Consider the following 13,949-nt stretch of genomic DNA (forward strand, 5'->3'; position numbering starts at 1 on the left):
TGGCACATGAGAAAAATTGATGAACCAGGTACCCTTAACCCGGCTAATTTCACTACTCGAAGGGCCTCAGTTATCCAGTTTGACTTTTGACATGACCCATCTTGCCTTGTAGCTGGTGCTGTGTAGACTTGTGTTAAAAACAATCAAACACATGAGTCGTTGCATAAAGCATGTTGTGATGAAGTGGAGTATGAATGTGGAGAAGTGTTCAGCCATGTGCTTCTACCATTCTGCTTCCTCGCCATGCAGATGCCCATGTTCCATCTATCCTGCCTAAGAAAAAGCTGCACATTCTACCTTCGGAGTACAAAAAGGTACACACCATTCTGCAACTCAGACTCACTGTTGGGAGAGTTTGCGGGAAACAGAGCACAGCATGCCAGTAAATGAAACTAAAACTTGAGTTTGCCTTTTTAACTATTTATGTTCTAAGTTAAGCTTTGATAACTTTCAAATGTCAAATTCTCTCATTCTTTTAAAAGATTGAATTAATTGCCTGTATTTATTTTAGCAATTATTCAATGTATTTCCAGTATAGGATGTATAGTATAATTTGATTTTTTTGTAAATAAAGTATTTTTGATAAGAGCCTTGCCTTTTTTTCTAAGGGAAGGGGGCATTTCAAACAAAACAAAAACTTTGTTTTTCTAATTATAATGGAATAGATTTAAGAATGGGGTATGCGGAAAATAAACAAACATGCTTGGTCAAAGATAATAGAAGTCACTTAATGTTACTAATCATGAAGCAGAAATCCCCCAGATTGGTGTGGTTTGGAAATCTGGAAAACAGGAGAGAGAGAGAGAGACCCAATTAATATAACGCTTGTCTTTAATCTTACCTTCTACTTCCCTTGGAAGCAGCCCAAATTTAGACAAATTGTTTTATTATAGTAATTCATCATAGTAGGGAATAAACATTTCCAGAAAAGTCATAAGCAAGTTTGTTTAATTAATTATAATATCTACAAATAATAGCAACATCTTAAAGTAACTTCAAATCCAATAGAGAGCAATAATTAAATGAATTACGGTATTTCCAAACAATGGAACATTATTACCCATTAAAATATTCTCAGAAGATATGTGAAATTGGACAAATGTTACATTAAGAATATATAACCATTTTGTACAGTAACCTCCCAATTTTGTAAAAAATACAAATGTTTAAATGTGGTTATCTCTACTCCTGGGAATATCACCGATTTCTATGCTGTATACATATTTGTATTTTCCAAATACCATGATCCTGTATTGTTTTTATAATCAGAAAAAGGACAATAAATATTGCTTTTTTTTAAAAAAGTGGGTTGGGGCATCTAATAGCATTTCCTGTTTTCAGGAGCTTTGATGGTAATCCAATTTGCCACTGATCCCTCAAATTCATCTTATTTCCCGATTTTCTTTTTATTATCCTAAGAATCACTCTTTACTTTGGTACAGTTAAATTATATATATATATATATAAACAGTATAGCCACTGAACATTATTGCCACTCTAGTGATGGTTCTAATCCCAATAATTGATAAAGTCACTTGATGCTATTTAAAAGGTTGGTCAACTTCATGTAAAGGGCCAGTGAGTGTATGCTGTAGGCTTTCCTGGCCACGTGGTCAGTCCTGGGACTACTCACTCTGCTCTTACAGCACAAAAGCATCCACAGGCATTATACCAACAAACGTGTGTGCCCATGTTCCGATAACCCTTTACAGACATCGAAATTTGAATTTGTAATTTTCATGCATTATGAAATCATTTCATATTTTTTTAATCATTCAAATATCTTAAAACCATTCCCAGTTTATCAGCATTACTCAAACAGGCAATGAGCCAGGTTTGGCCGGCAGGCCATGGTTTAATGGCCCTTGCTCTTTAGGAATCTACTGACTCATTTGTACCATTAAATACTTAACCCAACACCTAATTTTTGAGCACATACCAGGTGTCAGGGACTGCCAGGAGCACACTGTATAGACTGGCTATTTTAATTCTCCTATCAGTCCGAAGAAGGGGTTCCACTATTATTGCTATTTTACGGGTGAGGAATCAGAGGCTTAAAGAGAGTTGGTACCTTGAGATCATAAAGCTGGTAAATTGTGATGGTGGAACTTAGGGGCAGGCATTCTGATGTCAGACTTACCCTTTAAACAGGTAAATAGTCGGGCGCCTGGGTGGCTCAGTTGGTTAAGTGACTGCCTTCGGCTCAGGTCATGATCCTGGAGTCCCGGGATCGAGTCCCGCATCGGGCTCCCTGCTCAGCAGGGAGTCTGCTTCTCCCTCTGACCCTCTTCCCTCTCATGCTCTCTGTCTCTCATTCTCTCTCTCGCAAATAAATAAAATCTTTAAAAAACAAAACAAACAAACAAACAAAAACAAAAAAAAAACCAGGTAAATAGTCTGTGCCATCCATGGTCCAACAGTGCCAGCAGGAGCTGGCCATTTGTTAGAAATGCAAATGCATGGCCCTGCTCCAGACCCGCTGAATCAAAATCTCAGGCTGGCCCCCAGAACCTGTTTAATAAGATCCCCAGAGGACTTCCTCACATTGAATCTGAGGAGCATTGCTCTAATCTAGTATCTTCTGTTTTCCTCAGACGAAGTATCGTCTCTGTGATAACTGTCCACTCAAATATTTGCATTTTCTTTTTTATTTATTTATTTATTTATTTATTTATTTATTTATTTGACAGAGAAAGACACAGCGAGAGAGGGAACACAAATGGGGAGTGGGAGAGGGAGAAGCAGACTCCCTGCCGAGCACGGAGCCCGATGCGGGACTCGATCCCGGGACTCCAGGATCATGACCTGAGCCGAAGGCAGTCGCTTAACCAACTGTGCCACCCAGGCGCCCTATTTGCATTTTCTTTTTGAGCTATTCAAATATGGATGTTGACAGACACCTGGTTTTAACGAAGCTTACTGAACACCTGTCATGAGTAAGAAATCAAAAGGCAGACTCAAAGAGCTTATAATTGAGTAAGAGGGATATGATAATTACACAAACATTTGGTGCAAAATGGAATAATAAAGGTGTGAAGAATGGCATGGGAATATAAAAAGAAGGAATGAAGTGGACGATTAGCTCTGTTAAGATAGGTTTCAAGATAGTGTGGCATTGAGGTGATTCTTTAAGGATTCTTTAAGATTTGTGGGGACTCAGGACTTTCCAGATGAAAAAAATATGGGTAAAGTAATAAAGGTGTGATTTTGGTATATGTTCCTTTCCACAGAATTAACAAGTTTAATTAAGGTGGGGGCTGTATTTAACCAAGAGGGCAGACTAAGCTATAGAAAGTATCTTTGAGGGGCGCCTGGCTGGCTCAGTTGGTAGAGCATGTGACTCTTGATCTTGGGGTTGTAAGTTCGAGCCCTACATTGGGTATAGTGATTGCTTAAAAATAAAATCTTAAAAAAAAAGAAAGTACACTTGAAGGTAGATCACAGAAGACCATAATCCAACTGGGAGAAATACTAGAATGAGAGGTTTCAATTTGATAGGGCACAGGATGTGCAGATAATTTTGAATGGGGTGCTAACAATATCGCAAACCAAACTACATGATGGAGGTTTGGATTTGAGTGTCCCACATAAACAAGTATGATTTGGTTCAAGTGTGCTCATAATAAGCTGGTATTGTTCTTCCAGGCACTTGACTACTTTCATTCCATTCCCTCCAGATCTCCCTCCAGTTACCCAAACACCATCTTTAGCTTCTTTTATATGCCTTGCAACCAGCTGGTCACAACTGTTTGATTCCCTGCTTGCTGTGTCACTCAAATTCCTCTCTTACCCTAGTTAAGACATTCTGTATCTCTTACTTGAACTGTTAAAGACACCTCCTAACTACCCCTTTTCCTCATTTCTGTTCCATCCAATGGATTCTCTACATTTCTGTCACAATTCTCCTTCTAAGACCTAACTCTGAATACAAAGGTTTAATTTCATCTCATTGTCAACAAGATAAAGGCATTAAATCTCTACAAGTGCCTTCAAGGCTAATAATTTTCTGTTTCTACCCTCTCTTGAAGGCCTTAATCTTACTATTTTTTTGCAGTCCTACTAAAATAGATTGCTTTGCTCCCTCTTGCACACACTTTGCCCTTTACTTTAGTCAGCTTTCTTTCAGGCAGAAATTCTCAGAAACCTCAACATGCTGATGATGTTTTATGAATCTGCAAGGAAGGGCCATCACATGCAGAAATTTCCACACTTAGATGACTAGGGTGTCTGTTCCACAGGGATGTTAGGTCACATCTGGACTAACATTGTTATCTTGCAGAATATAGTTTAGGTAACACTAGTATATAATTCCTGACACCACAAGTTGGATTTGTTTTCACTTAAATCTAGAAAAAACATGCAACACTTAAGCTCCTTATTTCTTGAGTAATCAGCTCCAGGTGCGGAGACCACAGGAATAAAGGGGAGGAGTCTTCAGGTTCATTTGACTCAGCCTTTGAGCCAAGAGACCGGCTCCTCTCCAGGGGTTCAGTTTGCCCATTTGCTGTCAGAAAGCTCTCCCCACTCTGGCTTCAGCAAACCCGGGTGACTTGTTTTAGCTCTGCTATTCAGGGCAACCAGGAGTTCAATTCTGATATGTCAGGGAAATGTTTGAAGAGTAGGTGAGACTAATGTTTGAAACAACTTGGCGTCGTATAGGGCACTGACTGAGAAGAAGCACAATGGCTTCATAAACTTCAGTTTATGGGAAGTTCAGTTTAAGGGAAGGTTGCCTTATATCTTGGACTGAGTTGGGTTGTCGAGTTGAAAAAGTCAAATACAATCATTTTTTTAACCAGGTCGGGAGAGGATTGTACACATTCTCTAAGAAAGAACGGAGGCAGGACACATCCCACTTTTTAAGACAACACGTGATGTGTCTCTTCCAGTAAAACACAAAGAACATTGATGAAAGTCTTAAGGAAATAAAAATGTTGGAAAAAGGATCTCTGGGATCAAAGTTGAAGGGCTGTTAAATGAAGCTATCAGTACCATCCCTGTACAAAGGAACTTTGAAGTTCATTGAGTCCAACTCAGCTGCCTCAAATCTTTGTTGAAATTGAGTCAGCACCTAAAGAAAGAGAGGGAGAGAGAAGGCTCCTTATCCCAAAGGAATCAACTGCAATCCAGTTGATTTTAGCACCGAGCTCAAGATTGTACAGCTGGCTACAAACCCTGAGGCTAGCATCTGGGTCTCTTCTATCCAGATGTTTTGGCCTGCTTTATAATGCAGAAAACCTCAAATTAGCAATTTCTGGGCAGCTACTCTCCTCTTAAATCTGACAGATTGAGGCTATGCTTCAATCCATTCCCCTCAAAGAGAGTTGTAAATTATAAGCTTTTCAGGTTTATGGGTCTTTGACATTTAGACTTTAAATAAAAAGCCACCCTGTGCTGTCTACAACAATACCTGAAATTTTCACTACCATGAAGAAATATCTTAACCTATCAAAAAAAGATCTTCTAAAGTTCTTTCCCTCAAACAAATCGTTGCCATACTACCCACTTTGGAAGTGCACAAGGCCAGAACAAGTTTGGATGTCTCACTTATTTTATATCTGGGCTTTGGTTGCAGATTGACTTAAACTGGAGAAAATTACCCCACTTCTTTGAGCCTTATTTTCCTCATCTGAATAATAATGGAGATGATACATTTCAAAGTTACTGTGCAATCAAGACAGCCTATGAACCGTCCCTAGGAAAGATATTTGCCACATAACAGAAATTTAATAAAATTTTCTTTTCTTTTCCCCTCCTTCCTAAGCAACTAACTTCATTTATGTTCCTTTCTTCTTCTTCTTCTTCTTCTTCTTCTTTTTTTTTCATTTGTTCCTTCCTTCTTAAAATTTCTTTCCATAGCAAACCACTGGACCAAAGGCTGGGACATTTAACTCAAATACCGAGGAATTTTACTTCTCAGAAATGCATTTTATCTTAACTTTTTTTTCCAGGTTCATAATGTATTGTGGGGACTATCACATGATGAGTGGACATTAGCTTCTCCAGGGATGGGAACTTAACAGCTTAAAACACATTTATGTTGCTTTCACAGCTAGTGTGTTTTTAGGCTGTAACTTGAAGTATAAGACCATCACAGCAAGACCTCCATATGTGGTCAGGACACAGTTCATTCTACCTGTGAGAGTATAGGAGTTAAATTTTTTTGGATACCAGTGAAATGAAACGGGGCAGCAGTTTCTGGACCTGCCATGATTTCAATCTTGCAAAAGGCGCCAATTCCACTGGTTGTGTCCTTCAGTGCACTTCAAAAATGCATTTTAAATCACCCATTTGGTGGCTTCTATCCAGCCTGAAGATTTTTTTTCCCAGGAATAAGGGGACTTCTTTTCCTTTAGACACAAAGCAGGTAAACTGTTATAATTGCCTAGTATGTTCTGACTTCGAGAAGAGCACTTAACTCAATACAATTTTGTGTCTGACAAAGTAAATATTCTGTAATGCCTAAAACATGGTAGGGGGACCAGTAGGAGGAGCATGGCATTGACATCCGATGGATTTGGGTTCTGGCCCTCCCGTGTTTTGGTTGACTCTTAGTGAAAACCCCAATTTCTTCATTTGTCAAAGTCTAAGAACTCTGCTACAAACCTCATAGGACTGCTGTCAGGCTCAATAAAAATAACAGAAGGGAAAGGCCACCGGAAATTCAGAAAAATTCTTCAGATTTGAATTCCTGCTATGAGTTCTGAGCATTAGGAGACGTTCATATTGGTTCCACGCAGAAGTCAGACTGGGGCCCTGAGTCCTAATGGACACTTTTTTTCATCCTTATTGTTACCGCCCCAGCCACATTGCTCCATCCACTCTTGCTCCTCTTTATTTTTCCATGGAACAGTCGGTGTGAGATCATGTCATTCGTCTGCTTAGAAGCCTTCAAGTGTCTTCTTCTCTTGGGCTACCATGCTCCACAAGGTTCTCCATATTTGCCTTTGTTTCCATGACCTTCATGGAACTCCTATCTTTCTTCCTTATTACACTACACACTTGCACTCTTTCTGCTCCTCAGCCAAGACAAGCTTGTTTCCACTTCAGGATCACTACCTGTTGCTATTTATTTGCCATGTAGGTCACCTCCTTATCTGACCATGCTCCCTAAAATGACATCCCCATTCCCAGTCACTTTCCAACACAGTATCCTGTGATTTTTCTCAACACATTTATCATTAATGGAAACGAAAATATTTATTTATTTGTTTACTTGATTGTTGTCTCTCTCGGCACCTAGAGTATCAATAAAACCCCTAGAGCAGGGGGATAGTCTAGATTTCAGAGCCTAGAACTATGCTTGATAGATTGAAAGTGCCCAGTGAATATTATTTGAATGCACACAGGTCTAAAATAATGGTGCTAACGGCTCAACTTCTGTAAATCTTGTACCTGCCTCCCAAAATCAAATTTTAAAAAGGGATTTTCCTCTTCTCTGTTATTCATTTCCACAAATCAAGAACTTACCCAAGTGAGACCCAAGGAAATACTTAAAACTGGGTGACTTGATTGTATATAGACTGTGGATCCAAAATTGTTTTTATCCATGTTTTAATCAATATTGCTTGAATGTGTATTAAGCACACAAACCAGGGTTTTACATTTTTTTACTGTCTTTGATAGCTGGCAACATTTTTTTGTGCATCTGGGTATCTGGAGAAGATAATTTTAAAAGAGGAAATACACAAATTCTGTGTGCATTGATGACCACAGCTATCACTTGCCTACTTTTCAGCTCCACCCAGGAAAAGTCCCACCCAGCATTGCCAAGAATCTAGGCACTGGATGGCAATTTGGAACCAGTAATAGTTTTCCACAAGTACATTTTTGGCAGAAGAAACAGCTAGAGATTAGAGAGTGTAAAGAGGGCTTAAAGCTTCCATTGACCTTCTGGGACCTCGACTGAAGCTGCTTATGTTGCTGTGACCCCCATTAGATGGCCACTTTCCAAACTGTTCAGAACATTACTTCTGGGCATGTAGAGCTGATATCTCACTGCATGGACAAAAGCCCAGGCTGGACAAGGTCCAGTTAAGAAAGCATCTCCATTGGAATGATACTATCTGGCAAGGGACGAATCCAGTGATGCCATAGGTATTATCTGTCTTTCCTTTCTATGCCTGAGTCATTTCCTCCATAGACCAGATAACAGGCAGTCTACAGAAATATAACTGGGTGAGAATCTGTATATAAACACTGAAATATTTCTTCAGAGTTGATCTAGTCCAGCTGAACTTCTGGAGTCAGACAGATATGGGCCCCAGCTATAACCTCATTCTCTTTCTACCATCATGAATGAGAACATATGGACCAGTTGTTTTGTTTTGTTTTTTTATTCTAAACCCACTGGTAAAATCATTTTTCCCCCTGTTTAAACTAAATTGACAGGTGTGAATGGTATAGTGGATGAAGGCTTAGATTTGGAGTAAAAATGGTAGATAATCATTTTAATTAAACTGATTCCTATTCATGACTAGTTCACCAGTCCTGATTAGTTTGCTCAAGCTTTCACATCATCCTGTAAGGCCCACGTGAAGTAACAACCTACTCTGTGGAGCTTTTGGATAGTCACTAAACAAGTCAGTAACTCCATCTTTTATTTATTTATTTATTTGTTTATGTATGTATGTATTTATTTTTAAAGATTTTATTTATTGAGAGAGATCACAGAGGCAGAGGGAGAGGGAGAAGCAGACTCGCCAATGAGCAGGGAGCCCAATGCGGGGCTTGATCCCAGGACCCTGAGACCATGACCGAGCCGAAGGCAGATGCCCAACCGACTGAGCCACCCAGGCGCCCCAGTGACTCCATCTTTTATTTCTAGATGGCACTTGTATTTTCCAGTAATAATACCCTTAATATACTGTATTTAACAATTTAAAAGTTTCTCTCTTCTTCTAACAGGCTGTGATATGCACAAGGAGGAGGGCTATGTCTTACTCATCTTTGCAAACATATCTTACCAACATGAAATGCTTATCTACGGAGGACTTTGCATTTGCTGATCAAGTGAGAAATAATTGATCAAGTGAGTGAATAAAAGTTATTTATCTTAGTTTAGCAAAAAATACAGAACCCTTAAGTCAATGACAAGTAAGTTTTGGTTGAGTGCTTGCCAAATGACAAGCAGTTTTGAATACATGATTTCATTAACACTAAACAAGCCTATAAATTAAATATTAATACCCCCCCTTTTTTTAGTGAGGAAGATGTCATGAAACACAGGGTTCAGGGAGTGAGTGCAAACTTCAAGACCTCAGAAGCAAAAAAGCATCTCATTTAAAACGAATTTGTTCACTATATGGCCAAATTTGTGTTTCACTGAACTTAATAGAAATCAAGCTAAGTGGCATTAACCCGAGATATTCCTCAGAATAGTGACAACTTATTCATCTTCCATAATAACCCCATTGTATAGATGAAGAAATTGGGACTCAGCAGTATAAAAAACTTTTTTAAAGTCTATGATGAGGCAGAATTAATTCAAAACAGATTTGCCTCCTTCAAGTCTGATGTTCTCTCCAATTTCTCATAACCTCCTTACAATTGTTTCTTTTTCTATAAATTCTAATAGCATTACATTAAATCATATCTCAATAAACACAATTTTTGCAGGGTGTTAAATAACGGAGTCCATTTATGTTATTCTGATTACCCAAAAAACAAAGATATCTGTTTATCTAACAATATGCAGCTTAGCGAATCTAAAAGAATCTAAAGAATCTAAGATTGGAGTGGTTAAAAGCACAGGTTTGGGTTAAAGGTGTGAATTAGAATCCTACTCTGCCATTCATAAGATGGGTGACCCTGGGTTAGGTTACATAGACTCAATGAGGCTACGTGTTCTCATTTTTAAATAATCCTTTTCTTGAATGCAATGGAACACGACTGGCTAATCAGAGCAGAGAAGGAATGTACTGGAGTTTCTAATGAGGAAAGACCAGAGAGCCAGGCAAAGAACACGGTAGAGACATAGTAGGTCTAGATAAGTAAAGGAGAATTCTCATCCTGATTCCTACTCTTTCCCATGCCCACTTCCCACAAGGAGTGAGCTTCAGCCCAGTTTCTGTCTTTGTTTAAATTCTCACAAGGGAGATTCTGATTGGTCCACAGGTCCATTGTGATAGGTCCCATGATTACTCTTCAGCTAAGATTGGGCAGAGCTCTTCATTAGTCATTGCCATCAATTCTGTACACAGTAGAGAGGGGGTCATTCTCTAAAAGGTAGCAGAAATCTTCTTACCAAAAAAACCCAGGAGTCCCCAAACACCAGACATCTATGGAACCCCTTCATAGGGTTATTGTGAAGATGGTGATGGAAAATCAGGAACTCAAAGGAGGGGAAGAGAAAGGCAGAGATCTTTGGTCTTAGAGCCACAGATTGCTTGATTAATACCAGTATTAATGAACGGGGTTTCATGATTTTAGACTCAATTTTAGATATTTTAAATTTTAAAAAGCCCTGTGAAATTGACTTATTACTATTATCATTAGTTGGGGAATCAGGAATTGTAAGAGCTTGACCTTGCCTGTTATGTTTCTATATTTATAATACTTCCTCTATGAGGTTAAAGAAGATCCTTTGTAAAAGGGAGATACTGAAATATCAATCAGAAACATAATTTCAGGTCAAAAGAAACATCGGACATAATCGGGTCCATCTTCATCAGAGAGAAAAGCTGAAGCTCAGAAGAGAAAAGGGACTGGCAAAGCGTATTTTGTAATTATAGGTTTTTATCAGTTGTATGGAGAACGGGGAACAAAAGGCCAAATGAATGAATGAGGTAACCTATAAAATCTTTTTTTTATACATGAGATTCTTGAAGTCAATGTGTGCCTGGCTGTTCTGTGGGCCTAAGTCATGATTTATACATCATGAAGATGAGCTGTATGTCAGGGGTCAGACCTCCAGAAGCAGTAGACAACCATTAACACTAAGCCAGTTCTCGGAATAAAAAGCCAAATGGCCTGGTCTACGAGCTGGGGAAAGGAAGTCGTGAGAGAGATGGAGATCTGGTCTGCGGGAGGGACTAACGCTCTCTGACTTACCTTCTGCGGACAGGGGCTTCATTTGTTCAGAGCTCACTGCTTAGACAAAGGAAGTTTCTTAAAGATGCCTAACCTTCTGTCTTTATTTTTGGAAAGAAAAAAAAAAAAGCCCAAATTATAAATAAATAAATAAATAAATAAATAAATAAATAAATAAATAAAGGTTCCATATGCCATTATTACAGCTTTTTGGAAGTTTAACAGAGAACATGGCATTCTGGAACACAGAAGTATCCTGAGCTCCCTGTAACAAAGAGGAAGGACCGTGGCAACCAGCCCCCATGACAAAGCTGTGCTCAAACTTTAGGCTTCCCTAGGGTTGGTGATGATGGTTTTCATTTAGGCCTGGTTGGGCCCCCCAGGTAGAAGACTTCGAGACTGGTTCTGAATCAACTCTGTCATGCAGTACTTGGGGTGCCAGATTTGAGATGAAAAAAAAAAAAAGGCAAAACAAAAAACATTCTCCAAGTCCAGAAAAGTTTGGCTCAAGCCTATGCATATGATAAAAAAAATAGCAAAGAGGAAAAAAGTGTGTGTTTGTTCTTATAAAATATGGAGTCAGTGCTTTTATGTATTATCAGACTTCAGTGTCAGACCTCAGTCACAGCTGTTGCTAAATGCATCTGAGAAAGAACTGGAAGGTGAGTACCCAGGGTGGGATTATGCGTATCTTTGCCTGACAAATCTGTGGATTTCAACAGCCCCGATAATTACAGGGCAGTGCACCCCAAGCACTGGCTCTGACAGAGAGACTGGGTTCCACATTCGGTGTAGTAACTTAAGCCACCCTGGGTGTCCAACCTCTGCTCTCAATCTACCCTCAGAACAGGCTGTCCTCAGGCTTTGTCTACTGAACCCAAGAGGGAAGGGAAGGAAAGGGGAATTTCTGTGCGCCTCTTAAAACTCCAGCCAAGTTCAGGCTTCAAAAGGCAAATGAGAGCTTCCCATATCCCTGCTCCTGACCTTTCCTGCAATTCAATCTCCAGGAGTTGAAGGGTTTTAAATCAGTGCGTCTCCATCCTGTTTGGAGGGTGTCATGGGAATCTCCAAACAAAGTCGTATTTCACTTTTACTCCATCCAGCCTGTGGGAATGTGGTGTGAGCCTTGATCAGCTGTGCCAGTCCCCAGCACTTAGGTTTGGATGGCACAGTGCCCGCTCTCTGGTGGTGGACAGCTTTAGTGATTAAATTCAATTTAGATGCGGAGTGTCGAGGTTTTGAATGCGAGCTGCAGAATCACATTGCCTCTGGTCAGATTTCCGCGCCACTACTTAAAAATGGCATCAGCTTTGTCTAGTCGGTTAAATCCCTAGTCTGTTTCTCCATCTAAAATAGAGAGATGAGAATAGCAAGCACTGGCTGAGTTCTTACTCTATGAAATATGTTCAAAGCACGATATGCTTCCAACTCATGTAATCTTCATAATATTCCTACAACGCAGGTATGCTTATCATCATTGTCACCCCTGGTTTATTGAGAATAACAGGGCACTGAGTGATTAAATATAGCGCCCTGGGTGGCAGGCTTGTACACAGTGGACAGGCATTTAAACCTAGCAAGTTTAGCCCCAGTGACACAGTGCCTACTTACTATGCTACATTGCTTCTCCAACTTTGATGGAAAGGAACAGTATCTAACTCAAAGGGTTCTGGTGGTCCTAAATGAGCTCTGTATAAACGGTTGTAGCGCAGTGCCTGGACCATAGTAAACACTTCATAAATGCTAATGACCATTGATGATGGTGATGGCAGTGTGACAGTTATGGGAATGTGATGATGCTAACAATTGTGAAGTTTGAGAAAATGTACATCCATCCTTCTCAACCACGTGTCACCTTCTTGAGGACAGGAATCCAGGACAGTGGAGTTTCTCATCCCCTGGAACTGGTGGAAAGGGAATGAAGCTCCCACCTCTTTAGAAATAAAGCCCTATAGGTCTTAAAATAAAATCCCCCCCGCTCCCCAGGAAGGGCTCCACTGTCCCTGGGTTACTGCAGAAGGGCGGGAAAGATGAAAAAAAGGAAAAGAGTCAAAGCAAGAATTTCTCTGCCCTCCTTCCCCAAATCTGACTGATCCTTCAGGCCCTGCCCTAGGTGATTACCACCACAAATTTGTCGGGTGGACCTTATTTTACAATTTACCTGATTAAGACATTAGGGCATGAAAGAGGTTAAGAAACCTGCTGAGATAGCACAACCACAACCACAACCACAACCTCTGAGCCATGGTTTCATCTAGGACCACGGTGCCATGCTGCTTGCAGTGCTCATCAGTCACTGTAGGTAGAAAATAATTGAAATAAACCTTACAGCATCCCCAAGGCCAGCATCATCACTGACTCTTCACAGCGTTCTCTCATGTGACAAATGCTTATTGAGCATCTTGTCAATACGAAGCCTGCGCTGCCTGATGGCTTCCACCAGCCCTGCCACAGACCATTCAGAAAGTGTCTGGTCAGTGGAAAGCAGGGCTCCAGAGCCATTAGCAGGATGCAGCTGTCCGGGAAGATATTAAACAAGGACACAGACTCATAATTCCCAACAGTTGGGAATCTGTTCTTTTAAATACCCTTCAGCTCCTCTTTAGTTCTCTGCAAGCAAAAATAGTTCAGTTGCCAAGAAACCTATGTGTGGTGATAACTTCGTGCTAAACAGATGTACAAATCTGTTGTTAAATGAAATTCTAAAAGATTGCTCTTTAATGCTTCAACTTATGTTTGTGCAATATAAGATGGGTTCATCATTAACACCCTAAAAATGTTTTCATGTTTAAATAATGTGAATTAAGACAAGAACACACTGATCACAGAATGCTAGGGACTAAATACTATCAATCTTATCTCAGAGACTGCATAGTTCAGTGAAGTTTGAGAAAATCGTTTCTTGGGGTGTTGGGTGG

General features: G+C 39.9%; 1 protein-coding gene, 1 long non-coding RNA gene and 1 pseudogene across 3 annotated transcripts in view; 2 read left to right on the forward strand and 1 right to left on the reverse strand.

Annotated features, from left to right (window-relative positions):
* HAS2 (hyaluronan synthase 2) overlaps nt 1-1,271 on the forward strand; it is a 31,445-nt gene extending 30,174 nt beyond the window's left edge. The window contains exon 6 of the mRNA XM_064587949.1: nt 113-1,271. Within this exon, the coding sequence (XP_064444019.1) occupies nt 113-137 (25 nt within the window). The 3' untranslated portion in view covers nt 138-1,271. The remainder of the gene's footprint in view (nt 1-112) is intronic.
* Nucleotides 1,272-6,035: 4,764 nt separating this feature from the next.
* On the reverse strand, nt 6,036-6,211 carry LOC123860485 (ATP synthase membrane subunit K, mitochondrial-like; annotated as a pseudogene).
* Nucleotides 6,212-7,742: 1,531 nt separating this feature from the next.
* Nucleotides 7,743-13,949, forward strand: part of LOC135364069 (uncharacterized) — a 93,729-nt gene continuing 87,522 nt past the window's right edge. For both annotated transcript variants that reach the window (XR_010410530.1, XR_010410531.1), the window contains exons 1-2: nt 7,743-8,097; nt 8,908-9,031. This is a non-coding gene — a long non-coding RNA (uncharacterized LOC135364069). The remainder of the gene's footprint in view (nt 8,098-8,907; nt 9,032-13,949) is intronic.

The sequence above is a fragment of the Mirounga angustirostris genome, unplaced genomic scaffold (assembly GCF_029215605.1).
Source record: "Mirounga angustirostris isolate CCGP_5_RB_7025 unplaced genomic scaffold, mMirAng1.0.hap1 SCAF_4, whole genome shotgun sequence".
Lineage (NCBI taxonomy): Eukaryota > Metazoa > Chordata > Mammalia > Carnivora > Phocidae > Mirounga > Mirounga angustirostris.